This window comes from Elgaria multicarinata, chromosome 15, assembly GCF_023053635.1.
Source record: "Elgaria multicarinata webbii isolate HBS135686 ecotype San Diego chromosome 15, rElgMul1.1.pri, whole genome shotgun sequence".
NCBI classification, from domain to species: domain Eukaryota; kingdom Metazoa; phylum Chordata; class Lepidosauria; order Squamata; family Anguidae; genus Elgaria; species Elgaria multicarinata.
In genome coordinates this window covers 28,287,799-28,315,359 of record NC_086185.1, presented here as the reverse complement: position 1 = coordinate 28,315,359, position 27,561 = coordinate 28,287,799, and the positions used below count along the sequence as shown (strand labels likewise).

Below are 27,561 nucleotides of genomic sequence, written 5' to 3'. Positions count from 1 at the left end.
CAAACAACGTTCCTTTTATTACTGCGCCAGTGTTTTCCCTTCCTACAGAGAGCTTTAAAGGTCAAGAAATGGGAGATCTCAGAGACGGCCCACTGTTAGATTTAAGGAGGCTGTGAACACAGAAGTGCTTATTTTCAAAATGAAGGGGAACAATTACATGATGGCCCTTTTAAGGCCAGGCATCAGTTTTAGAAAATGTTGATCATCAAGGAAAAGAATTACTGTGGATAAAACTCCACTGGATAGAGAAGATGTTAGAAATGTTCCTTTAGAGGTCCTCTTTGTTTAATCACTGGATTTCTTCGTGGAGCTCATTAGGGGCCCTGCACACATTATTCAGAAATAAACTTGTGTTTGCTACAAGTGTCAGCCAACTGCATCTTCCTGATGAATGCATTGGTATGATTTGGAATGGAAAATCGATCAGTTTCAGTTTTTCTTGGTTTCCTTTCTTCCAGTCTTAAATTTGCTCTGCCCCATGACCACATCAGTTAGCAGATTCCTCCCCCCCCACAAAAAAAATTAGCACAATAATTTGTACCCATTGTTGTACCCATTTCTCCCAATATCCCTAATACAACCATTTTTGGATGTAGTTTCCCCATGACACAGAATCATAGAATCATAGAATCGCAGAGTTGGAAGGGGCCTACAAGGCCATCGAGTCCATCCACCCCGCTCAATGCAGGAATCCACCCTAAAGCATCCCTGACAAATAATGCATTTAATGTTATTTTTCACTAATATAAACACTTTCATACACATTCTTTTGACTGGAGAACTCCGTCGCAAAATTTGGAGACGTGGGAATTTCAAGGGATAACTGAATTTCAATTTGCAGTTCAAAAAGGCCAAATTAGACAAAGGAGCGTTGCAATGCAAACCAAAGGTCTTCCCCATCCCTATGAACGATAACGCATGTTTAAAGCCATAAAGTTCAGCTTTCCCTTTATACGTTTAGCTGTACGCCTCACACATCGCTGGTGTCCACCGAAAATGGGTAATGTACGAAGCGGTGCCTCAGTTGGCTTGTGAAAGCGGTTGATTAAAAGAGACTTTACACACACAGCTCCGTGTACTTTTCCCCGCCCCCCCCGGGGAAAACAAGAAACAAAATGATGAAACAAAAGAATACAAAAGCGGCTTTGAGAAGTTGTGAGTTTAAGTGGAGGAACAGCAAAGGGAGGGGGTGCTCAGCCCTTCCACTCAAATCCTCCCCCCCTCACACATTCCAGTTGTATTTACCCACTGGACGAAGGTAATCAAGGAGGGAATCTACACGTTGTACTGAAGACGTTTGCATGCGCCTCCAGTACGCCCCCAAAACGATGGTGTAGATTCCCTAGCCTACTAGCCCAGAAGAGACGGAGGAGGCGGCGGCTGGGGAATCCGGCTGTATCCTTGCCGCCGCCGCCTCCCCGCCGGCCTCCTGCTGCCGGGGTAAGAGCGACCCGAGTCGGAGAGCTCAGCTTCCGCTTCCGCTGAGCTCTCTGACCCGCGTCGCTCTTACCCTGGCAGCAGGAGGCCAACAGGGAGGCAGCGGCGGCAAGGACGCAGCCAGTTCCCCAGCCGCTGCCTCCTCCGCCTCTCCCTGTGCCTCAGAAGGCAGGATCTACACAAGCGTTTTCGGGGCGCACTGAAGGCGCTTGCGTGCGCCTTCAGTACGCTGTGAAGATTCCCTCAAGCTGTGGGGATTTGGAGGCAACCCCACTGCTGTTCTTCTGCTCCCCCTCACAGCCTCTGGAGGTTGGTTCTGGTCTTTAAAAAAGAAGTTGGAGGAAAGTTACGCGCCACTGCATGTAAAGCATAGTTTGGTTCTGCTATTGTGCAGTTCTAGCCCCTTTGACGTGTTTAGAGTTCGGCTGTGCCTGTCCTACAGGTTTATCGTTAGTTGCATTTGATTCAGTCTCGGGTCAGTTCAAAGTCGTCCATTCTGAGAAAAACAATGGGTTGGGAACAACGCCTAAGAGCAGGGCTGCTCCTAATGTGAAAAAAGCACATGTGCAGGAGACTCTCCTGTCAATGGAGAAAAACTGAAGGCTGCTCTCTTGGAGAACCCCAACGCAGTCCCGTGCACAACGCAGGACTTGGCTTCCAGTTTGGCAACAGCTCATCAAATTGACCAAGTAGAAAAGCAGTTTGAAAAGAAATGCCAGCCCTCAAAACTGGGCAGGAAGGGGCTATTGCACTCATGTCCTGCTAGTAGGAGTCCTGCGTGCAGCTGGAAACCCACTGTGTGATCAGAATGCTGGACTACATGAACCATGGTCTGATCCAGCATGGCTTTATTTATATTCTTATGGCATCCCTTGAGTGTGTGGAACACAGAAAAGGAGTTGTCACTCCTCTGTGTGACAACTTTTTTAAGTATTTGAAGAGTGCTGTCATGTCTCCCCTCAATCTTCTCTTTTCCAGGCTAAACATGCCCTGTTCTTTCAGTCTCTCTTCATAGGGCTTTGTTTCCAGACCTCTGATCATCCTGGTTGCCCTCCTCTGAACATGCTCTAGCTTGTCTGCGTCCTTCTTGAATTGTGGAGCCCAGAACTGGACGCAACATTCTAGAAGAGGCCTAACCAGTACCTCATGTGATTTGGAAGCTATACTTCTATTAATGCAGCCCAAAATAGCATTTGCCTTTCTTGCAGCCATATCGTACTGTTGGCTCATATTCAGCTTTTGATCTACAACAATTCCAAGATTGTTGGGCTCAACAATCTTATCATTTGTTCACTGATAAGTCATTTCTGTCCCATTTCCACATTTTTAAAGAAAAACCCTCACACACATACACACAAATTAGATTTCAATATGTATTTCTGATATGTTCTGATATGTTTTTGAGTCAAAAGATATGCTGGAAGATTTAGAAAATGTGCAAACTGGTGGCTAATTAAATTTGATTGACAGAGAATTGGATCGCCTTATTTTGCCTAATCAATGGATCGTGGTTTTAGCGTCTGTACCTGAAGTATCGATGGACTTCAGGCTATGCATCATCCAGCAAAAAATAAAAATCTTTTTTCAGATTTATTAGAGCCCACAAACCCTTATTAAAAATACTTTTTGAGTCCAATAAGTTTGCATAATTGTTGGAGATGTAATACACTTAATGCTTCTCTTATCCATATGCTTTTGGCAATGCCCAATAGTTGCCTCCTTTTGGGAGGACGTCATAATATGGATAAACTTTGTATTGGGACACTCTTTAATACTGAATGATGTACATGTCCTCCTAAACTATTTACCAATTTCTTGGAAGTTAACGCATGGTCAGCACAAATGGATTTTTCTAGCCCTTTTGACTGCCAAAAGACTGATATTACAACATCGGATGGACAAACATTCACCTCCTATAATGCAATGGATTGAAGATCTAAAAACAATATCAACATTTGAACAGGTGGCAAACAGGTCCTACTCGCGAATGGATAAATATATGGGTATTTGGTCTGCTTTTCTTGATGCTTATGCATAATTTTCTGTCTTTTTCTTTTTAGAATGTTGAATTCAATGGAATTATGTATTTTTTTATTATTATTTTAATGTAGAGCACATAATTTGACTCTGAGCCTTAAGATGCTCCAAAACCTGAGCTCTGGTCTGTTCGGATGACACCTTTTGCATCTGACCTTGCTGGGTCCTGACAGCATTGCACTGTTTTGGGAAACGCTTCACATCCACTTTCCCAACTGGGAGTATCCCAGAGGTTGTTGGACTACAGGTTGGTCTCTTCTGTGGAAGTGGGTAAGCTTAGAGCAGTGACTCACGCAAAGATGCAATGAGCTACTTCTGCAGGGAATGAATAATGCTGTTCCACCTCTATATACCTGAAGGGATTGAATGATACAAAGACCCGGCAGAATTACTTGTTCTCTGATAGGGCTGATCGGAAGGAGGGAAGGCCAGATCAGCAAATCATGCAGAGACACAGCGGGCAGCATTGTCTGTAACTGAGTCCTTTGGACCGTAATTAATTTCTCATAGCACAATAGTGTCCCATGGCTCACAGTTTGGGAATGACTGCCATATCCTCTTCCTTATTTAAAATACATGCACACGTGCCTGTGCACATATTGAACTTTTCTGTATTTCAATGGACTTGATTTCCCACATTATGACTGCGTCAAAATTGAGTTGCAGCAAGTAGAAGCTGAAGTGAAGCAATAAACAAACTCTGAATAAAAATCCAGCAGAACAACACCTTTGATCTCCCTCCCCTTCCCGCCCCAGTTATATAAGAATTCCATTTCCTGACTACTAACGCTTTGAACCTTTCCTCGGATAATACAGCCGAGAGTCAGTTTTAAAGTCTTGCGTGATGAAGCAGAAATGAAATGCGAAGAACACAGCTACTGGCATCTGTTTTTATGTCCTACTGCATCTAAGGTGGAACGGGGAGCAGAACTGAAAAACCACTTCCTCCACAATACTGAACCTACCAGGGGCAATGTCAGGGTCACACGGAACCACTGTAGCAAAGGGCAAAGCAGAACTCTTCCCTGGCGGCCTCTGGGCACGGCCTTTGTGTCCAGTGGCAAAGCGAGGGACAGAGATCTAAAAAGGCTTTCATAATTATTTATTTATTTCCATAAAGGGAGAATCGCACCGTTCCATGCAATGTAAAGCTGGGCTTTTTCTCAACCAAGCCTTGATAGAATTAGCCCAGAGAGTTTTTAGCTCTCAGGGATGCGTTCTAGCAAGTAATAATAAAAGGGATCTGTGCAATTGAGATGTGACTCTGAAGCCGTCTGCCATCTTGGCAGCTGTCAACCACCATTTTCCCCCAAAAGGAAGAACAACAGGGAGAGCTAGGGTGGAAAGACTCACAGCCTTCATGCTGATTGGCTTCAAGGTTATGCTTTTAAGTACCCAGAATTAGTGCCGGACCAAAACCCACTGCCGAGAGCATCATCACATGGGAGGAAATCGTGTTTCCTTATGGTTGCTTCTCCATACTTCCTCATTCTTCCGGAGGGGAAAGAGGAAGTAAATAAAGACTACATAGCCCATTCAGAGGCTGTGTTTATCTCATTGCTTTTCCTGCACACAGCAGATCACGGCACATTCTGTTTTTTAAAAAAGTCAGATTAAAGGAGGTCTATTTTGCAACGGAAAAATGAGCGGGAGGAGCAGGAGGCACATGGGAGTCGGACGCCATCATCATGTACCTGCCCGGACCTTAAGATCATCTACAGGAGCCCTTCTCCGTGAGCCCCTGCCAAAGGAAGTGAGGCAGGTGGCTACTAGAAGGAGGGCTTTCTCCGCTGTGGCACCCCGGTTGTGGAATGAGCTCCCCAGAGAGGTCCGCCTGGCACCTACACTGTACTGCTTTCGTCGCCAGCTGAAGACCTTTTATTCTCTCAATATTTTAACACTTAATTTTAACTTAAATTTAAATTTTACTGTTTTAACTCTGTATTTTAATCTTATATCAATTTTGCTGTGTGGTTTTATCCTGGTTGTGCTTTTTATACTGTATTTTGTATTTGTGCTTTTAACCTGTTGGTTGTTTTATTGTGGTTTTAATTTTTGTGAACCGCCCAGAGAGCTTCGGCTATTGGGCAGTATAAAAATGTAATAAATAAATAAATAAATAAAGGACGGAAGCACTTTCTTAAGTGGGCGGTAGTGAGCGTGCAATAAAACGCTTGTCTGATCAACCTCCAAGTGTCCGGAAAATATCTCCCCCCTCCAGAATATTCAAACAGGGCGCCTTATTCTGCAGCTTTCCTTGTGGGAAAGGAAATTCCCCCCAAATGTTTGGGAGACTGTTTTGCTGCTGCTCTTATCCATATGGGATGGCTAAGGTTTTCCCTAGGAATCCATGAGACATTAGTTCCAATTTGTTTTGGGTCTGGATTTACCCACTTTGCAGCTTCCGGACTGAACGCAGCTCCGGAAGCAATCTGCAGTCAAAGTCTACACATTTCTGAGCTTGCAAGTGTGATTGGCAATGTGGAGCCAAAAATTGCATTCGACATGAGAAATATGTGTTTGAAAAATATACGTTAAAAAAATGAGATCTTATGAAAAATGTGCACAAATACGATTTAGTCAACGGGGGAAGATCCACACAAGTGATGCATACATTTGGATGCACACACTTAATGCATACATTTGGATAAAATACGCATGAAACTATGCACAGATTTTCATGTGAAAAGAAAGAGAAGAAGCACGGAATCTGATAAGGGCGCAAACTGGAACAAATTTCGAGATGGAATTCACAGAGCTTCAAAGAACTCAGGTTTGGCTGATTCACACATCTCTAGTTTCCCCTCACTCCCTATTTTTTTTAACCTTCGAAGAAGATCAACTTTTTAAAAAACTATACCAAGGGTCTCTGCATGGCTCATAGCAGTCTTAGTCACTTCCCCTTAGCAACGTATTTATATGGTGTGTTTTGTGTGTGTTATATAAATATATACATAAAATTAAAATGATTGCAGAGTGTAGAACAACCTTCCCCTAAACCTGGCAGCCACTAGATGGTTTAGATACAATTCCCATCATCCTTGACTATTGTTAATGCTGGCTGGGGTTGATGAAAGCTGTAGTTGAAAATATCTGGAGTGCAAAGGCTGGGGAAGGTTGATGCAGAATTTGGTAGATAAAGATCACAATTCTATGCACACGGGGGGCGGGGGAATCCTACACTCCCAGTCAGCATGGCTGACTGAACGGTTGCTGTCTTCATAGAATATGTATTTTTAGAATTAGTCTAGTAATTTATTTATTTATTTAAGCATTTTTATGCCTCCATTCAGCCAAAAAGGGCTCTCACGGCGGCTTACAAAAGTATTTCTTGACAGTCCCTGCCCACAGGCTTACAATCTAAAAGACATGACACAAAAGGAAAGGGGATTGGGAGAGAGGAGGAAGGTGGAAAGGAAAGGAAAGGAAATTCAGGCACTACAATCTTAGTTGCAAAGTTCAGCAGTGACAGTTGACAGTTGGCAGCAGGAGGGAGGGGGCTCTCAGCTGGAGCTGGACCCAGGCACGATGGAGAGGTGCCTGGCTGCTGCTTCCTCCCTCACTGGTGGCCTCTGCAGAGACAGTTGGTAGCAGGAGGGAGGGGGCTCTCAGCTGGAGCTGGACCCAGGCACGATGGAGAGGTGCCTGGCTGCTGCTTCCTCCCTCACTGGTGGCCTCTGCAGTGACAATTGGTAGCAGGAGGGAGGGGGCTCTGATCTGGAGCTGGACCCAGGCATGATGGAGAGGTGCCTGGCTGCTGCTTCCTCCCCCACTGGTGGCCTCTGCAGATGCTGTCTTTTTAGAATATGTAATTTTAGTTAATATGTATTTTTAGAGTGCATAATTTTGTATTATATTTTTATGTATCCTTTGATAAAGAGACTTTTTTCTCAACTCATTGGGATAGAACTATTTTGTGCAGCTGCCTTTATTTGTGTTTAGCCTTTGTCCTGTGGCTGTTTTGACCCTCTTTTGCTTGCTGTATTGAAACAACCCAGCTTCATAAACGATGGATTGAAGTTGGCTTGTTTCAGTAAACCAATGTTGAAAAACCTGAGGTTTGTTCATGTAATGATAAACCATAGTTTATAGTATATGCAGGCAATTTTTTAAAAAATGTTCTGTTATAATAGTGATGGTCAACTGTGGGAGGTCCAGGGACCATTTTTGTCCCGTCCCGTCCCCCCACATCCTCAAGCATCCCACACTCCATTGGGCGCGTGAAAAACATTTGCCCTTTTTCAACAGCAAACTGCTAAGGAAGCCTAAAGCAGTTAAATCTTGCTTGATTTTAAGTGAGATTTGGTGGTTTTAGGCTTTTGTAGTGGCAGTGAACTGAAATCGTGCTTGAAAAAAAGTAAGATTTGGCGACTTTAGGCTTGCTTAGTGGTTTGTTGTGGAAATCGGTGGCTAAAGTGTGTGTTTTTTCCAATGCAAATTTCAGCAGCAAGGATGACAAGGGTTACATTCAGCCCATGTGCCATGCATTGCCAACCCCTGTGTTGAAAGTATCGTTTCCCAGTGTGTCCCACTGTCAGCCCTGGCCAAATACTATTTAAAACAATCGTAACTCCTACAAGTCCTTTTTGACCAGAAGGAAAAGTGGAACAAAAGTTCATCCCGCAAGTAGAAAACTCTTTGGCAGACTAATTCAAAGACCCCGGCCTTAGCTAGATGGGGCGAAATCCCAGGGTGATCCCCAGGATCGTCCCTGTGCGTTCACATGATGCACAGGGGATCCTGGGATCATAGAATCATAGAATCGTAGAATAGCAGAGTTGGAAGGGGCCTACAAGGCCATCGAGTCTAACCCCCTGCTCAACGCAGGAATCCACCCTAAAGCATCCCTGACAGATGCTTGTCCAGCTGCTTCTTGAAGGCCTCTAGTGTGGGAGAGCCCACAACCTCCCTAGGTAACTGATTCCACCGTCGCACTGCTCTAACAGTTAGGAAGTTTTTCCTGAAGTCTAGCTGGAATCTGGCTTCCTTTAACTTGAGCCCGTTATTCCGTGTCCTGCACTCTGGGAGGATCAAGAAGAGATCCTGGCCCTCCTCTATGTGACAACCTTTTAAGTATTTGAAGAGTGCTATCATGTCTCCCCTCAATCTTCTCTTCTCCAGGCTAAACAATTAGGGTGATCCCTCCCTTGCCCCTGGATCTCGCCCTACCCTTTGAGCCCAGTTTTTCCATGGTCCTGGGCAGAGCCCGAGACCGCAGAATGTGTGGCCGGGGGTTGTAGTTTGTCCCGGTTCCTTGCGGTTCCTTGCGAGGAGCCGGGACCTGCGCACAGGGAGCAGAGATTCTCAGGAGCACTGCACCCATCTAGTGTGGGGTGGGGGAAGCAGGGAATATATATATACCTTTTGTGCACAAGTGCTCGTGCGCATCTTCCCTTTTAAGAAAAACAAAATGGCGGGTGCAAAGCCTCTCCCTCTGAGGTCATTGAGCACTGCGTGTGAACAGAGGGGGAGATCTCGCGATAAAAATATTGCGAGACCTTCACCCCTCCATCCCACTAGACTGGTAAGTCTAGCTAAGGCCCCTATCATCTCTCTCTAGCCCATGAAGGCTGGCAAATGAAACTCTGGATGTATACGAGAATCCTGAAGAACTGAAAAACTGCTGCAGAGGTTTCATCCAGTGGCAACTTAAAAGCAGCAGTGCTGTTTTGGGCTTCAAAGGGTTATACCCTGTACAGTTTTAATTGGGCTGCTCTGCTAAGCAGATCTTCTACGCTTTGCTTTCCTGCTCACTGAACCCTGCTTGATGGTTTCCTTTGGACAACCGTGCAGTGGAACTGACAAATTTGGGGTGACACACTCTTTGTTGAGGGGGGTGTACCTTACTAGATGTCACCTTCACTTGGGCAAGTCAAAAGCGCCAGTACTCTTTTCAGTGTCCCGCTCAAGCCCAGATCTTTACACAGGTACAATTGTGCAGGGATGTAGTGATACATAACCAGAGTTGTTGTTGTATACTTTGAAGTGCAGGTGCTCATCATGACAATCCTTAGAGCCATGCCTCCCAGATGTGTTGATCTCTCTCTCTCTCTCTCTCTCTGTGTGTGTGTGTATACACCCACACCAAAGAACAGTAGTACACAGCACCCAATTTATAAGAATTAGCTGACAGTACAGATAAGAACATAAGAAGAGCCCTACTGGATCAGACCAAGGGTCCATCTAGTCCAGCACTCTGTTCACACAGTGGCCAACCAGCTGTAGGCCAGGGACCCACAAACATGACACAAGTACAACAGCACCCTGCCACCCATGTTCCCCAGCAACTGGTGCACCTAGGCTTACTGCCTTGAAAACTGGAGATAGCACACAACCATCAGGGCTAGTAGCCATTGATAGCCTAGTCTTCGCCTCCAGGAATTAATCCAACCCCTTTTAAAGCCATCCAAATGGGTGGCCATCACTGCATCCAGAGGAGAATTTCAAGACAGGCTAAAATGACTTCAGATTTCAAAGAACCCAAATTCCGGAATCCGCTGTGGACCGGCCTCCTCGAACAGCATCTGTGGCCTTGCAGATTTTTAAATTATTATTAGTTTCCTGAAATTTACACAAATTTATTCATAGGAATATATGCAAGTTTCTGCTGAGACTGGAAACTATACGTGGGGGAAAGTTGAATAGAATGGGGGGACAGTATGCTAAATGTGATGTATTGAAGCAAATTATGAAAACCGTTGCTCTAACAGAATTATTTGCGTATTTTTCTGCATAACAAATATATATATTTTAATCCGTTTGTGAACAGACACTGGAATGAATGAAACCGCACAATCCACAATACACAGATGGAACGGATTTAAGAAAATGTGGAGCTGTGAGAACAGTGAGAACAGTGAGCTGGCACAGGGCAGGGCAGTGGACATGCATGGTGGACTTTGCCTGGAGACACCTGAGAGCCCAGGAGAAAGGGAAAGGAAGAGACACAACATGGCCGCCAGGCAGCATAACGCCACCAACTCAAAATTGTTTGGGAGTTGTTTTTCCCCAACACCAGAGAGAACCATTTGACTTCAAAATCAGCAAATTAGTTCTAGCAGTTTACATCTCCAGTAAGAGCAGGACCAAGACCACGTAAGAACAGGACCAAGACCATTCAAGACCAAGGCACCCCAAATGTTTTACATTACAACAGGAATAGCTCACAACAACATGGTGTTACTGTGAGAATATTCCCCGCCCCCTAATGCAGCTAAGCTCAAAGGAGGGAAGGGGAACCTTGGGAGGGGTGGTAGAAGATGTCATCATCCATGCCAATGAAAGAATCCTGGTATTTCATCCCCGTGAGCCCTGGCTTCCCTTACACTTCTATAGATACCTTTCTGAGACCCTATTCTGCAATGTTCTGCATAAGGAAAGGAAAGGAACCTCTCGTGCAAGCACTGAGTCATTACTAACTCTTGGAGGGACGCCAGCTTTCGCTGACATTTTCTTGGCAGGCCTTATAGTGGGGTGGTTTGCCGTTGCCTTCCCCGGCCGTTATTACCTTTCCCCCAGCTAGCTGGGTACTCATTTTACCGACCTCGGGAGGATGGAAGGCTGAGTCAACCCGAGCCGGCTGCCTGAAACCAGCTTCTGCTGGGATCGAACTCAGGCCATGGGGAGAGTTTCAGCTACAGAAACTGCTGCTTTACCGCTCTGCGCCACACGAGGCTCATGTTCTGCATAAACAGGAGCCTTATTTTCAATTCACCACTGGCTATTTTGGTTCACATCCATGTGAGCTACAACACATGTAAAAGGCTTGTTCACCTTTCCTTCCTTGGTGTGAACTGCATCAGAGCTGGTTGCTTACAGTGGGTGTCTCTTCATTAAGAACACACACACCCCAGCATCCTTACCATTTCTTTTTCTGGACCTTTTCCACATTTCCAACTGGCTCCTTTAGACAGCAACAACGTGATTTTGAATTTAAAATGTCCTTTCTTGGCAAAGCATTTATGTTGAATGAAAAGGCACCATCCAGTGATGGAATTATAGCGCTATGCCAGCTTTAAATCCTGGGGACATCCTGCAATAATTTTAAATACTGCATTATCTCCATTTTTTAAAAAAAAGTGAGTTTACAAGGGGAAAGCATGGGAGACATCCTGGAGGTTGACGAACTCTTGTAAACACCCCCGCAAACTTCCATGAGTGATCAATCATGAGTGTGCAATAAGTCACTTGTGTAGAGAAGCTCTGCAATTGGGGGAAGGGATATAGCCATTGTACTGAGGCCACAGGAATTGGGTACATGCTGGGAGAAGAGGGGGAAGGAGGTTTTAGGATCAGAAGAGGAGGAAGGTTTTCGGACCAGACAGATGAACCAAAGAGGGAGCTGTAGTGCAGCCATGGAGGGCAGCGGGAAGTCATGTCTTTCCAGCAGCTGACTCAAAAGAAGACCAGCAGACTCCCCCAGCCATTAAGCAGTGATGATATACCTCACTCAGGGACAAAAGCCCATTTGCAATTGAAGGCCTATGAATGAGGAAGAAGGTGTGGAGTAAAACAGAAAATGAATGCCATTTAGAGAGCTGCCTAGAAGGGTCTAGATGAAAGAGAGACTCGTGGAAGGGAGGGGTGACATTGTCATGTCTAGCCCTGCTCCCCCTGGGTTAGAAGGTGTTTCGGGTGATCAATCAGAATCAGACTCTGAAGTAGAGGAGTCGGTGCCAGAAACAGGCCAGTGGGGGAGAAAGCTCTCACGGGCTCTTCATCAGCTGGGAGTGAACCTTCTCCAGAGCTTATCTCCTCAAGGGCAAACAATACACAGTCAGTGGGAAGCCAGTATTCTTCTGAGGGAGAGAGCACGGAGAGGTTTAGCCAATCCTAGAGTACGCCGCAAACTAAAACGGGCAGAGCTAAAGGAAGGCGAGAGAAAGTCAGCCTGGCTGATGTCCCGTCAGAAGCTGCCTCAGAACGAGTCTCTCTGAAGTTAACGCGTCTTGGGAAAGGGCTTTCCGTTCTTCTTGAGAGGACAATTGTCTCGCTTAGTTTGCATAGTTTTGCCTAGGAGAAAGTTCCTAGAGATTAGACTCTCTTCAGGTGGGAAGAGATGTTTATTGCTTGAATAAAGCTTTGTGGATTACTTAGCAGGCCTCGTGATTGTCTTCCAAGAAGGCAGGAGGTTTGGAGAAACATGACAGATGTACACTACTGCCACCCCACACAGTTACTTGCTCCCAGTTGCTGGTATCTTGTCACACACAGAGAAGTCAGCAGCTGAGGGCAGAAATCAGAAAGAACTTCTACTGCTGCTCTTCACCCTGGGAGAGAAGGGGTTAAGGACCACTTTGCCTATATCTCAGAAGGGGGGCAAATAAACGGAGGATACTTGCAAAGCCCCTGTTGCTGTTCACACAGGGAAGGAGAGAGTTCCAGGAGCTCTTTGCCTGCATCTCGCCCTTGCACAGGAGAAAGAGGTAAAGAGGGGGTCATGGGAACTAGCCTCAGCCCCTGAGTCACGGGTTGCCCATCCTTACATTTCGGTGTCCAAATGCCTTTAAAGGAATAACAAATCGGTGGAGGCACCTTGAACTGCTCCTGAAAACCGGAGCGGATTTACCGACCCACTGATATCGGTGCCCCCAGCCTCCGCTGCTAACGCTCACGTCTTGGCCTCGATAGCAAAAGCTCCAGCTACGGGAAAAAAAATAACACATCCGTTGACTTGAAGGCAAAGGAGGTGGAACAGGAAGATTCCCTGCACACAGCCTTCCCGTGAGCGTTTGACACAACTTTCCATTTAGCGGGTTTGACAGAGCGTTTGCTGCAGCTTGCTTCGCCCCTGTCGCCTCCCGGGGAGCTGCTGTGTGTTTTGTGTGAACAGTGCGGCAGAGAGACAAGATTTTTTGACAATTGCACATCCTACATTGGTGGGGGTGAGGGTGGGGGGAAGAAGCCCGTGCTTGTAAACACCGCAGGAGTCCCCGAGAGGAGCTAAGACAAGAGCATAGAAGGTAACACGGCAATCCAAAGACTTCTCCCTATGTAGTGAACGACGTGCTTCTCAGGAAGGTCATTCTCATGAAAAGAAAACCCCACTGAGATGCTTTGATGGTTTCTTAGTAGGAGCTTGAAGGACTAACCTGAAGTCCCTTTGGGTGGCTTTATAGTCAAATTCATGAAGGAGAAGGCTCTCAATGGCTGCAAGGGTAGATGAAGGGAATTGGCACCAGTAGGAAGGTAAAGGAAGGAGAAACGAGCTCTGGTGCTGTGTATAGATGAACAATGAAAATAAAAAGTTCATTGTTCATCTATACATGGCACCAGAGCTCGTTTCTCCTTCCTCTACCTATCAATGGCTGCAAGCCATGATAGCAATATATTACCCTCCAATATGAGAGGCAGCACACCTTTGTATATCAGTTGCAAGGGCATGTAAGTAGGTTATTATTTTTATTATTATTTATTTATTTATTTATTTATTTATATAGCACCATCAGTGTACATAGTGCTGTACAGAGCAAAACAATAAAATAGCAAGACCCTGCCGCATAGGCTTACATTCCAACAGAATCATAATAAAACAATAAGGAGGGGAAGAGAATGCACCAAACAGGCACAGGGTAGAGTAAAACTAACAGTATAAAAGTCAAATCAAAATCAAAGAACTTCGGCTATGGGCCGATATAAATACAATTAAATAATTGATGGTTAGCCTCCTCCAGGGCCAAAATAAATCAATTACTATACAGGTTGACAAGTTTCTGAATCTGGCCATTCTCCTCAGACCACATATGATTGCTTGAATTTTCCTCCTATGTTCTGTTCAAGATCTAATGTTAATACATGTCCCATCCTTGCTCTGATCTTACTCCCTTTTACCCTCGATTTTTATGTATTAAAATGTATTACTAATGATATGTTTTATTTTTAGGTTATCTTATTGACCTTTTGCTTGAAATAACTGTACATTTCTTTTTCTGGTCTATTGACTGTAAATAAAGGATTGATTGATAAATAAATAAAATATAACCTCTTCGTTTTCATTTTTGGGCTTCTTTAATAAATAAAATAAAACAAACCAGAATGTCTTAGCTATAGCCTTTAGACCTGGGCTTTAACAGGTTAGGGTTCTAAAGAGTTGCGTGCTTGCAGTCGATGTAGGAAATATATAGGAATTTTTTTTCCTATATCAATATATAATTAAAGGAGTCGGAGTCGGAGGTTTTATGTGCCGACTTCACAGCCCTGTCAAAACCTGCAGTCAGGAGAAAAAGCCACTGACCCCTTTAATTCAGGGGTGAAGGACCTCTCTCAGCTTTTGAGCCAAATTCAATTCCGGGGGAGGGGTGGGGGGGGGGAGAGAAATGGGAACGGACAAAATGCAAAAAATACCAGCACATTCTAGCTTAACGCTCTTACTGGTTGTAGCTAAACCTTAGGAGACGCATTTCAACCTTTCCAAATGGCGGGAAAACACTATAAATGAGCGTGGTTTTATCCTGGTTGTGCTTTTTATACTGTATTTTGTAATTGTGCTTTTAACCTGTTGGTTGTTTTATTGTGGTTTTAATTTTTGTGAACCGCCCAGAGAGCTTCGGCTATGGGGCGGTATAAAAATGTAATAAATAAATAAATAAATAAATAAATGCCATCAAAAACTGGCAGTTAGGGAAAGAGGGGGGCAAGAGAAGGGTGTGTGTCCATTTGGGGAACCCCGGAGGCCTTGATGGGGATTTCAGGAGGGGCAGATTTGACCCCCAGATCTGTTGTTCCCCATCCCTGCTTTACAGCGTGATCATTATGATTTTGCAGGTCCTTTTCACCTGCCGTCCACCTCCCGCGCGTCTCCTGCTCCTTCTGCCCGTTTTCCCATCCCCAAAAATATACCAGGAAATTCCGATTCTTTTGGCTGTAACGAAAGTTGCTGCCGTTTCCTGCTGCGTGCAGGAGAAGCAGCGCGATAAAAACGCCCGTTGAATGGGCCATGCGGTCATTGCTGGTTTCCTCTTTCTTCCCCATATGAAGAAAGAGGAAGCTGCTCGTTCCTATTGTGGGACAGAAGCAGGAAGCAAAGCGACGGGAGGGAAACGCGATTCCACCCCCACCTACCCCATCGTAGTTTCCCCATTTAAATTTATAACCCTCCCCGTAGTAACCTATGGCTGCGAGAGCTGGATCATAACGAAAGCTGAGCGAAGGAAGATAGATGCTTTTGAACTGTGGTGTTGGAGGGAAATTCTGAGAGTGCCTTGGACTGCAAGAAGATCAAACCAGTCCATACTCCAGGAAATAAAGCCAGACTGCTCACTGGAGGGAATGGTATTAAAGGCAAAACTGAAGTACTTTGGCCACATAATGAGAAGACAGGATACCCTGGAGAAGAGGCTGATGCTAGGGAAAGTGGAAGGCAAAAGGAAGAGGGGCCGACCAAGGGCAAGATGGATGGACGATATTCTGGAGGTGACAGACTTGACCTTGGGGGAGCTGGGGGTGGCGACGGCCGACAGAAAGCTCTGGCGTGGGCTGGTCCATGAAGTCACGAAGAGTCGGAAGCGACTGAACGAATAAACAACAACACAAACCCACTGGGAAGTTTGTTAGAAAACCTTCCGAAGCGCTTTCACATTCCAAACACCCAAATGTTCAGCTTCAGATTTTCTCTGAGTAATGCGTGCGTGTCATCCTATTTTCCAGCAATGCATCTTCTGCAGATCACTGCACATTTGTAAGAGCGACTTTCTCGCCTCTGCTGATGAAGCTGGTTGGTCTTCTGCGCAAAACTAATCACTAGCATCACCTAATAGGGATGCGTCAGGATTTTGTTCAGTCTGCATTTTTAAGCAAACTGGCCTAATTCGTCTGACTTCTTGAGACTAATACGCATGTCGAAACACAGTTATCGTTCTAATTTCACAGTTCTCCAAACGTTGCGACGCAGCTGCTGGCGCAAAAAGAAAAGCGCTACAATGTGTATAAAAATGGATATTATAGGGGGGGAAATTAGTAAATTAAAGGGGAAGATGTTCAAAAATAATGTGGATCTGTCCATCCTTAGCATCTAGTGGTCTACAATGTGCTGCCAAGGGGGTTGGACTTGATGACCTTATAGGCCCCTTCTAATTCTACCATTCTATGATTCTATGAGCAATGCATAGAATTGCTCATAGCTCATAGTAACCTTTCTTGGTGTCTCCAGACTATCTGCCCCTCCTGGTTTGCATTTTTATTTCTGAAGAGGGGTTTCCCCCCCAAAAAAAATTAAAAATTGTTTTTAAGTGGGACGTTGACGTGCTGCAGCGCCATCATTATTTCGGTTCAAAAGAATATTTTTCCGTTTTGGAGCTCAGAACCTTTGCCTTGTACTTAGATTCTTCAGCAAGTTCTGTTTCTTTTAGCCTCACCATTTGGGCTTCTGTGACCAACCATATCCACCAATGTCAGGCATTTTATCCACGGAAAAGCCTCACCACACTTTTGAAATTCTAAATCTGCCTACTCACTTGAAAAGGTTGGGTACTCTAGCATAAGAACACAACATGCTAACCCACACATTGTGGGTTGTGGTTGAACCATGGGTTATTGTGCTGTCTGAATGCAGCATGTTCAGTCCAGTTCAGTTTATTTATTTCGGTCATGGACCAGCACAGCAAATGCAGCGCGTTTTTGGCAGGGCGAGTTAACGTGTTGTCTGAACGCAGTACGTTTTCTGCAGGATGGGTTATCGTGTTTTCTGAAAGTAGTTTTCCGCAGCTCATTTGTTAATCATGTAGCGTGGCTTGTTAACCACCCTGAACCACCCAACAATAAGCCACGGATTCTCAAGGTGGCCTGTTCGAGAAAAACAAACCACACTGGATGGTTAACAAGCTACCCTGTGGAAAGCTCACTGTGGGCATACAACATAGAATCATAGAATCATAGAATAGCAGAGTTGGAAGGTGCCTACAAGGCCATTGAGTCCAACCCCCTGCTCAATGCAGGAATCCACCCTAAAGCATCCCTGACAGATGGTTGTTCAGCTGCCTCTTGAAGGCCTCTAGTGTGGAAGAGCCCACAACCTTCCTAGGTAACTGGTTCCATTGTCGTACTGCTCTAACAGTCAGGAAGTTTTTCCTGATGTCCAGCTGGAATCTGGCTTCCTTTAACTTGAGCCCGTTATTGTAGGACCTTTTTCTGGGTAAACAGAGAATCATAGACTCAATAGAATCATAGAATAGCAGAGTTGGAAGGTGCCTACAAGGCCATCTAGTCCAACCCCCTGCTCAATGCAGGAATCCACCCTAAAGCATCCCTGTCACATGTTAACCCAGCCTGCAAAAAATGTGCTGTGTTCAGACAGCACAATAACCCAAGATGGTTTAGTGTGTTGTGTGAACGCAGCCTTGATCTAATATCCTTTTAAAGCCATCTAAGCCAGTGGATATCACAATACCCTGCGTGGCAATGAATTCCATCAAATGGTTTCACATTGTGTGACCAAGTACCTCCTTTTATTCCGTGTTGAATTCTTGGATCCACCATGACTACTGCTGCAAACGTTGGTTGTGGCTTTCCATGGTTGTGGCTATGCCACGACACAGGCTCTGAACACCAGGCCCGGCCGCGGACACTCCCTGCTCAAGCCAAGCACCACTGCTTGATATGCCTGAGGCGAGGGACAAAAACCACCTTCCTCCAAACTATGTGGAGAAAGGGGTGAAATGGAGAAGGATTTCAATCGTAAAATAATGTGCTATGAATTATATGTGCTGAGGTGAATTATTGTCAGAGTGGGTGTTAAATGAATATACTTCAGATGATAAATGCCAAACAGACACGTGGGATTTTTGTGGTAGTTAAAACAAAATAATTAACATTTATTTTAAAAGTTCACAAGCTTTGTTTCAAAATAAAACATTTTAAAACTTTTTTTGAAACCTCTCATCTAATCCTTTCGCTCATTCACATACACACTTTCCTGTCACACACACATTCACTCTTGAATTTTGCTATCAGTTTTATTTTACAAACTGTCTATCTGCACACCCCACTCAAAAGACACTACTCTCTACACTGAACCTCAAATACTCCAGAACTCAAGTACTCTACACACAGAGAACTAAAGCACTAAAGGCTAAAGACTCTAAGAGTACCTAAAAGTCTCCCCCAAATCCCCTTAGTCATTCCTTTATATATCACTCCCCCCCTCCTAAGACATTCTAACTCCCCACACTCAGGTCAACATTCTAAGCACCACAGACTTCCCAATCTCAGACATGCATTAAGGAACTGACTTGTGGGGTGTAATGCCACAGATATCACAATACTCTGTGTGGCAATGAATTCCATCAAATGGTTTCACATTGTGTGACCAAGTACCTCCTTTTTCATACCTGTCCTAAATCTAACCATGGTCATGAAAATAACATCCAGGGATTTTAGAGGAATAAGGAAGAGAGAGAGAGAGAGAGGGAGACTCACCCTTACGAAGCTGGCAGGAAACCATCCTTCTTCATCATCAATCTGCCCCCACCACCAGTCCTTGTTGGAGGCATCCAGGACTTTGATAACGTCTCCGGCTTTAAATGCCAACTCCCGGTTGGCCATGGTGACGTGATCCCATACTGCCTCAGCGCTGACAATAGAACCGCCACTGATCAGCTTGAAAAACAAAACAAGGGACAATCAGCAAAGAAACCTTCCGTGGGGGGGATGCAAAGGCTTGCCCCCTCTTGCCACCCTCTTCACACACACAAAACACCAGCTGGCATTTCCTGACTGCATCTGAAGAAGGGACTTGTTTGATTCCTGGACACTCCCCCTTTAAAATAAATTCTCTGTAAGGAATTGCAGCCCCACCTGACAGCAGTGGTTTTCAAAACTTTCAGGGAACTCTCCCACACTTGAGTTTTCTGCCACAAAACCCTTGCCTCTCATATCTTAGGGTGTATGACCAGTTGACGTCACTGTGTCAAGTCTGTTGGGGCTTCCGTTGCCTCGGGGGCCAGGTCTACACCAAGCAGGATATGACACTTTGAAAAGGTTTTATATATGGAGAGTTGTTGTTGTTGTTGTTGTTGTTGTTATTATTATTATTATTATTATTATTATTATTATTATTATTATCATTTATATACCGCCCCATAGCCAAAGCTCTCTGGGCGGTTTACAAAAGTTAAAAATAGTGTACATTAAAAACAAATATACAAAATTTAAAACCATAAAAAGCATAAAATACAAACAAAAACAGACAAAACAGGAAAACAAGTGAAATCTAAAATCAATTTATAATCGTTAAGCCACTGCAGCTCTATTTTTGCATTTCCCCGTGCAGATTTTAGAGCTGGGGCTTATTTGGACCGCCTTGGGTTTGTGCAGTTATTGCTTGTGAAAAATCAAATCCCCCTCTGCCCCGGTCGCAACGAATGAATATTTTAGATGAAGGTGTATGAATGAACGTAACGAATGAGAGAAACGTCAATTGCTCAGGAAGGAACAGCTTCCTGAGCCCCAACAGTTGTCACTACAATAGGGTGACCATATGAAAAGGAGGACAGGGCTCCTGTATCTTTAACAGTTGTATTGAAAAGAGAATTTCAGCAGGTATCATTTGTATATATGGAGAACCTGGGGGAAATTCCTCTTCATCACAACAGTTAAAGCTGCAGGTGCCCTGCCCTCTTTTAAATCTGGTCATTCTAGTATAGCTCCTGCAGCTTTAACTGTTGTGATGAAGACAGAATTTCATCAGGATCCCCATATATACAAATGACACCTGCTGAAATTCCCTTTTCTATGCAACTGTTAAAGATACAGGAGCCCTGTCCTCCTTTTCATATGGTCACCCTACACTACAAACTGTTTTAAAGCGGTAGTGTAGATCCTGCCATGGTCTGAGCCTGGGGCCTATTCTAATACGAAGATAAGAAGAGCCCTGCTGGATCAGGCTATGGGTCCATCTAGTCTAGTACTCTGTTCACACAGTGGATAATCAGCTGTCGACCAGGAAGCCACAAGCAGGACACAGGTACAACACACTCCTGCCCATGTTCCCCAGCAACTGGTGTATATATGCTTACTGCCTCTGATACTACATATCCTCAGAGCATGGAAGGGGTGCACAATAACAGCCCCTGCCATGGGCAGGTAGCCTGGAGCTTCTGGCTTGGCCGGGCATGGGTAAATGCTAGGAATAGGCCTTCTCCTCGTCAACAGAACCTGCCTCCAGCTTCTCCCAACTTCTCTAGTCCAAGTAGGGAGGCCACCTATTCATCGTCAAGAAAGTGGACAAAAGAGGACAGTGATTTGCACAGTATGTGTGTATGCTAATTTATATGTATAGTTCCAAATTTAGAAATAATTATCATCAAGTGACTAGAAATACAGTACGTCTCGTAGTGTGGAAGACTTGTGACCAGGTGACTCGATGCCTGCCTGGTCAGGTGCAACTGTTCTTATGGTTTGTTATCTTGATTTTGGACAGGACAGCCATTCAAACAGAGGATACATTCAGCCAGAGGTGGGTCCTCTGCAAAAGAGAACAGCTGGCCACTCTACATCCATGCCTCCAGCTTCAGCCATAGATCTCAGGACCCTGAAGTTGGTGAGCACAGCCTGCAAGCCCTGACGGGGCACAGCCACTCACACGTTGGCCTTGTTTGCAAGCTAAATTTGACCCATTTAGGGCTCTGTAGCTTGCAAACCAGCTAAATTTGACCATTTTGGCACTCTGTAGTGCTGCGGACACAATTTTTTATTTTATTTATTTATTTTAAAATTGGGTTGCTTACCAGACTGCAGCCCGCCGGGGTGGGGGGTAGGTGGCAGAAATGCCCCCCAGATCCCCAAATGTTTCCTACCCCTTCCTACCCCTTGGTTGTATAAACACGATTTCAATAACAATGAATTCAAACACTCTGTTGCCTCTCACTGCCTCAGAATCCATTTGAGGTGTGAAGGAGGTTGTTTGAGGAGCATGATGGCAAAACCACACCATATATGAAAAGTGTGCGTCATGTTTTCCACAAGAAACATGATTTAGAGATGGCACTAGGTGATTTCAATAAGTAATACCTCCCTCACCCCCAACACACACACATATCTGAGGCAGAGTAGTCACGCCACTAGTACAGTTAGGTTCTTTCGAGTGGTTGACATCTCAACGTTGTTTTGGCAAGTTCCAACATGGAAGCTCATAAACGTTTCGCTATCAAATCATTCCCTCTAATACTGAAGTCAGGGTGCAAGTGCTAACCATTACGTAGCCAAAATGGGGCCAATGCGAAACACAAAGGAAGCATGGGCATGCCTGGAGAAACCCCAAAGTTTTCAGAAATACCAAAGGAAAAGTGGGCAAAAAAGAGAAGACCCAATGTGGACTGGACATGCTCAGGTGTCACAGAATGGTGAGCGTCTGTCTGAAAAGAACAGAGGGGAATGAAACGGAGTATCTTGGAGGAAGGGGTCTCTGGCTGGCTGGCTGGCTGGCTGGAAGGAACCCTGAACAGGAACATTCCTGTATAGGTGAGGATACACTGCATCAATTGTTACAGATCCCACTTACAATGCCGAATCCCACTTACAATGCCGAATTGACACTGCATGTCAATTATCAAGGATTGTTAGCTACTAAGCCCATTTCACAGCAATTATGAAATCCTCAACACCGTTGACTATCAACCATTGCTTACTGTCAGATGCTAAATGACACTGCAGGTCAGCTACGCAAGGCTGTCAAATATTGCAGGATGTCAAACACAAATTCTGCAGATATTTGAACAGCCAAGGATTTAGGCCACAGTCGATACCAAAACTAGCATTTTGAGGGGGGCGGATTTTTTCATTTCAGCTCCAGCGGTGCGTCATTCCATACCGGAGCAATCCTGCTTGACTGAAGCACTCTGACCCTTTATTAAATCCCATAGAATGCCTTAAAAGGTTTACAGAATCCCTATCATTTTCTGTTACACTTTAAAAGGTTTAAGGCAACATCCAAAAATTGGATCCTCCCCACCCCCCACCCCAGATTACGCAAGCAATGAGGAAGAGGAAACCATAACCCCAATCAAACTCAAGTAAGATGATTGGAAAGGATCTCACTTAATTTGCTTGGCTGTCACTTTCAATCCTTTTCCCCTTCCACATGCTCAGTCTACGTTTGAGTTGGGGGTTCACTCATGGCCCCCTCCATGTGCTGCATTTAGCCATGGAAGGAGCAGCAGATCTGCAACTCCCATTTCCAGTGTCGCCATCCCCGGGCTCTTAATTCTGCTGTCAGTGGTTCTGTGGGGCTAAAGTCCATGGTCCTGCAGCCCAGGAGCTCCCAAAATGACCATCCAGAACATGGTGGAGTGTGGCAGGGCATCAGTACAGCAGAAGCAAGCTCCATTTTGTTCCTACAGTCATGGTGGTATTTCCAGTGGTTGGCCCCTCGGGCAGGAAGAGGTTGTCTGTCCTTGGTCTAAGATGACCACTTACGCATCATCAGAAAAAGAGAGGACAAATGAGGACACAGATTGGCATCAAAATAGGATGCTGGTCCATCACTTCTCAAACTGTGGGCCACCAGTGGGTCTCATCACTTTTAGGTAAGCCCCACTACCTCCAGCAAGAGGGAGGGAGGGATAAAAGAAACAGGTGGGGAGCAACATTAAATGTAAAAGAAGAAGGGGAGGTGAAATGAAATGGCAGCAGATGAGTAAGAAGACTTTGAAAGGCATGCGGTGGTGGGCTGGGGAGAAGACAGTATATAATAAAAAGTCCTCCACTGAGAACTTCTGGATCAGCAAATTCTGCCTGATATGTGAATGTGGAGTTATGATACACCTTGAGTCAATGTCTCGACTTAACGTGGGGGGAAACTGAATTATTGAGCTCTCTGCTACAAGGAAACCACTCTGGCAAAGAACTGAGCAATTACCAAAGAGGGATTAGGTATCAATATAAAATTATATCGGTAATTGACAACTGGTCATGCCAAATGCTGACTCCATCTGCCAGCATATTGTGACTGGCTCCGCTCCTGCACTACCATTTTGTGACTGGCAGGCTTCAATCATTTTCAGCTCTCTCAAGGGGGTCCTGAGGGTAGAAAGTTTGGAAAACCCTATGCTAGTTGATATGTGGAAAGGGAAGGAGCCTCTCGTGCAAGCACTTGAGTCATTGCTGACTCCTCGAGGGACGCCTGCTTTTGCTGACATTTTCTTGGCAGACTTTGTAGCGGGGTGGTTTGCCGTAGCCTTCCCCAGTCGCAGTTACCTTTCCCCCAGCTAGCTGGGTACTCATTTTACCGACCTCGGAAGGATGGAAGGCTGAGTCGACCTGAGCCGGCTGCCTGAGAACCAGCTTCCGCTGGGATCGAACTCAGGCCGTGGGGAGAGTTTCAGCTGCAGTAACTGCTGCTTACCACTCTGCGCCACACGAGGCTCTTAGTTGATATGTACAAATGGAAATATGAAAATAATTACTCTATATGGCTCAGGTCCAGGTTATCTGAAAGACCGTATTCTTCCTTACGAGCCTGTCCATCCTCTGAGATCTTCAGGCAAGCCCCTTCTCTCGGTCCCACCACCATCACAGGCTTGGTGTGGCCTTCTCGGTGACTGCCCCAGGGCTCTGGAACTCCCTTCCCAGGGAAGCTAGACTGGCTCCCTCCCTGGTGTCTTTCCGGAGGCAGGCTAAAACTTTTCTGTGCCAGCTGGTCTTGGGGGGAGGGGGGGCAATCTGGACATTTGTTCATGTGTTGTTTATAAACTGGATATTTTTTTTAAAAAAAATCAGATTTTAAATGTTTTTAAATTATTTAAATGTTTTAATATTGGTGTTTCTCTATCAGTTTTAACTGTACATCTTTTAATTTGTAAAGCCGCCTTGAGTCCCAGTATTAGGGAAAAGGCCTGGCTCTCTTCAGTCATTCTGTGTGGTGCTCACTGTGGAAGCAGCAGCACTAGCAAGTGGCAATTGGAAGAGCCAGGACACCCAACATCATCATCATAATTCAAACTAGGGTTGTCATGGGTACCCAGTTGGCTCCAGGAGTCCAATGGACCCCCTGCATCCGGTCCCCCAGACCCCATTAGCCAAGTGGGGCGCTCATGGGCACGAATGTCAAGCACTTCGTAAGAACATAAGGACAGCCATGCTAGATTAGACCCAGGGTCCATCTAATCCAACACTCTGTTCACACAGTGGTCAAACAGCCGTTGATCAGGAAACCACAAGCAGGACATGGGTGCAACAGCACCCTCCTGCCCATGCTCCCCAGCAACTGATGTATATTAGGGTGACCATATGACCGGATTTGCCCGGATTTGTCCGGGGTTTTGATGGCAAATCCGGGAGGGGGAGGGGAAATCTGGATTTTTTTCAAAGAGCAGCTCTAATGGGAATTAACAAAAATGCTTATAACTCTGTCATTTTTTAAGATAAAGACATGAAACTTGGCACAATGGTAGCTCTTAGGAAGGGCTTTAGCCACTCCAAATTCGAAACAGATCTGTTCATCCATTGATTTTTTAGGATTTTTTTTTAAAAATGAGGTTTTAAAATTCTTATTTTTAAAACTGTCATTGTGGGCACCTTGATAGCTTTTAGGTAGAGCTTTAGCCATACCAAATTTGAAACAGATCTGGGGCCAGTAGCAAACCCTGTTAATAACAACAGCAGCTTGCAATGAGTGAAGATACAGTCAGAAAAGATATTTGAGGAAAGGGGAGAATGTAACACACAGAGTATAGCAAAAGCTTCAAAGTACAGCAAAACCTACAAAAGTAGGAGTGAGTGAAGTTAATTTCAGATACATTGAATCTCTCACTTGTTCTTTATTTCAGTGATTTTAACATTAAGATGTTATGTAGAACAGATTTGTCTTAAAAGTATGCTGAAAAATCAGACATGTGACCAAGGCTATGTTCGGGTGGGCACACCCCCTTGGTACTGGACACGCCTCCTTGGGGGCGACCATGTTGTCCTCCTTTTTGGTTTCCAAAATATGCTCACCCTAATGTATATAGGCTTACTGCCTCTGATACTGGTGCTCGGAGAATGCCTGATGGAGCAGTCTGCCCCTTGCCGAGCTGCCATTGTTAAAGAAAATGGTGGCTGCGGAATTTCCTGTAAGATCATGTTGCAGAAAGTATCCAGTGTTGTGATCAGGCCTGTTCCCCTTAGCGTGGGGGAGGCAATTTCAAGCTATCAATCGCAATCAGATCCTGAAAACGGAGCTAGGCACCTACCAGCTGACACAGGAAATGGGGGAGGAGGTTTTCCCAGGTTCTTCACCAGCCAGGGAAGAATCTTCACCAGACTTTATCAGTGAAAACATTAACAGCTCAGGGCCTGTGAGAACTCAAGAATCCTCTGAGGGGAAAGGGGCTTCTGAGCTGAAGATCCTAGAAATTGCTGCAGTTTGAAACGCATGGAGCTAACAGAAGGAGAGAGGTGATCAGCTGACAAAGGCTTCTTCAGAAGGAGCCTCCCTGAAATTAAATAACTCAGTAAAAAGACCTTACTTTTTTTGTAGAAAGGACAATCGTCTCAATTAGCAAAGTTTTGCCTAGAGGAAAGTTCCTAGTGTTTAGTCTCCCTTCAGGTGCGAAGAGATATTTATTGTGTGAAGGGGGTTCCTAAGAAGAATAGAGTATGCAGTTGCAATTCTGTATCAATTGAAGATGCTATTCATGTACTGCTAGAATGCTCTATTTATAATGATCTCAGAACCAAATACATTCATCCGTTGTTAAGATCGTCCAAGGGAAGGCCATCCCTTGTTAAGGCTCGCTTCCTATTGTCTGATGCTGAGAAGTATGTATCCTTTAGAACTGCCAAATTCCTTGTCAATGCTCTACAAATATGTGCCACGAAGTCAAAAAGCTGTATGGAAAACTATTCAACTCTTAATGGGTTATTAGTAGAGTTTAAATTGCATTGTGTGTGTTTTTTCTGTATTTGTGTATAATGGCAATTTGCTAAGACATGATACATCTCTGTGTGTTTATTGGGTGAATAAAGTTTTGTGGATTATAATTAGCAGACGTCTATTGTCTCACATTGAGCGGGAAGGCTTAGAAACACGACATCCATTTACACAACATTACAGGCGTGAGAGGTGCATTCACGCCTGTAAGATTCCATAAATGGCCACTTTCCAGCTGCTATCTATGCAACATGACCTTAGCATTAATGTCCAAGCTGCAATTTTGCACAATGATGCGACTTGCAACGGAGCTGCCTGCAGCCTCATCAGGCACTCGACAAGGCCGGGCAGAGCTTGCATGGTACCATGGGCTAGGGCGGGCGGCAGCAGCGGCTCAACAGCCAACCACCAAGATCGGACCCAGGGAACGTCACCCATCCCTAAATACGACACGTCTCACCATAGTGAGGGAGACTGTGAATGATAACTCCCTGTATGCCTCTCCAATCTGCTGTCTAGGTGCTACCCTGTGGTGTTCTCCCTTCTTATGTCTATCTTTAATCCAGTTGTGGACTGGTCAGCCCTTCAAATAGAGGACTGTTCTCTGTAAATTAGGACATGTGACCACCTGACATTCTTCCACCTCCTGTCCAGAGGGCCTACACCAGTCACTGGGAGGATCTGCCCAATATTTGGAAAAGGGACATTTGGGGGATCATCCCTTTTTTAGCTGAGAATACTCATGAAAATGATCACATTCTTCGTGAAGCTGCACTTTGTTCTCAAAATGATTTGGTTTGTTTGTTTTGCTTCTTGTTAGTTCGTAACTGGGCTATCACTGTTATATCTCACTCTCATCCTACCCAGCTGCTGCAACTGTGAGAATTAATTGATAGTTTTGCAATGGAACATCATCATCATCATCATCATCATCATCATCATAGGATAGGACGAGGACGAGGACGAGGACGAAGAGGAAGAGGAAGAGGAAGTACTGGTGGAGAGAGAAAATGGATTGTTATAATCTTCTCTCTATAATTTGGATAAATCACAGTCAGGAACAGATTTTTAAAAAGCATGATGTCTGAGCGATTCTAATAACTGCTTCAGTTCAGGCTCCATATCTGCTGACTCCATCTCTCTGCTTCTTAGACTAAGCCGCTCGGCAGTTTGCTTTCAACAGAATGTGATTTTGGCTCATTTGAAGGCCTGGCCTGAGAAGGGGGGGTTCAACCTGTGACCCT

At 44.9% G+C, this 27,561-nt stretch overlaps 1 protein-coding gene across 6 annotated transcripts in view; it reads right to left on the bottom strand.

The window, feature by feature from the left end:
- ARHGEF9 (Cdc42 guanine nucleotide exchange factor 9) overlaps nucleotides 1-27,561 on the bottom strand; it is a 256,681-nt gene that overhangs the window by 66,675 nt on the left and 162,445 nt on the right. For all 6 annotated transcript variants that reach the window (XM_063141832.1, XM_063141833.1, XM_063141836.1 and 3 more), the window contains one exon: nucleotides 18,886-19,065. In XM_063141832.1, the coding sequence (XP_062997902.1) occupies nucleotides 18,886-19,065 (180 nt within the window). The remainder of the gene's footprint in view (nucleotides 1-18,885; nucleotides 19,066-27,561) is intronic.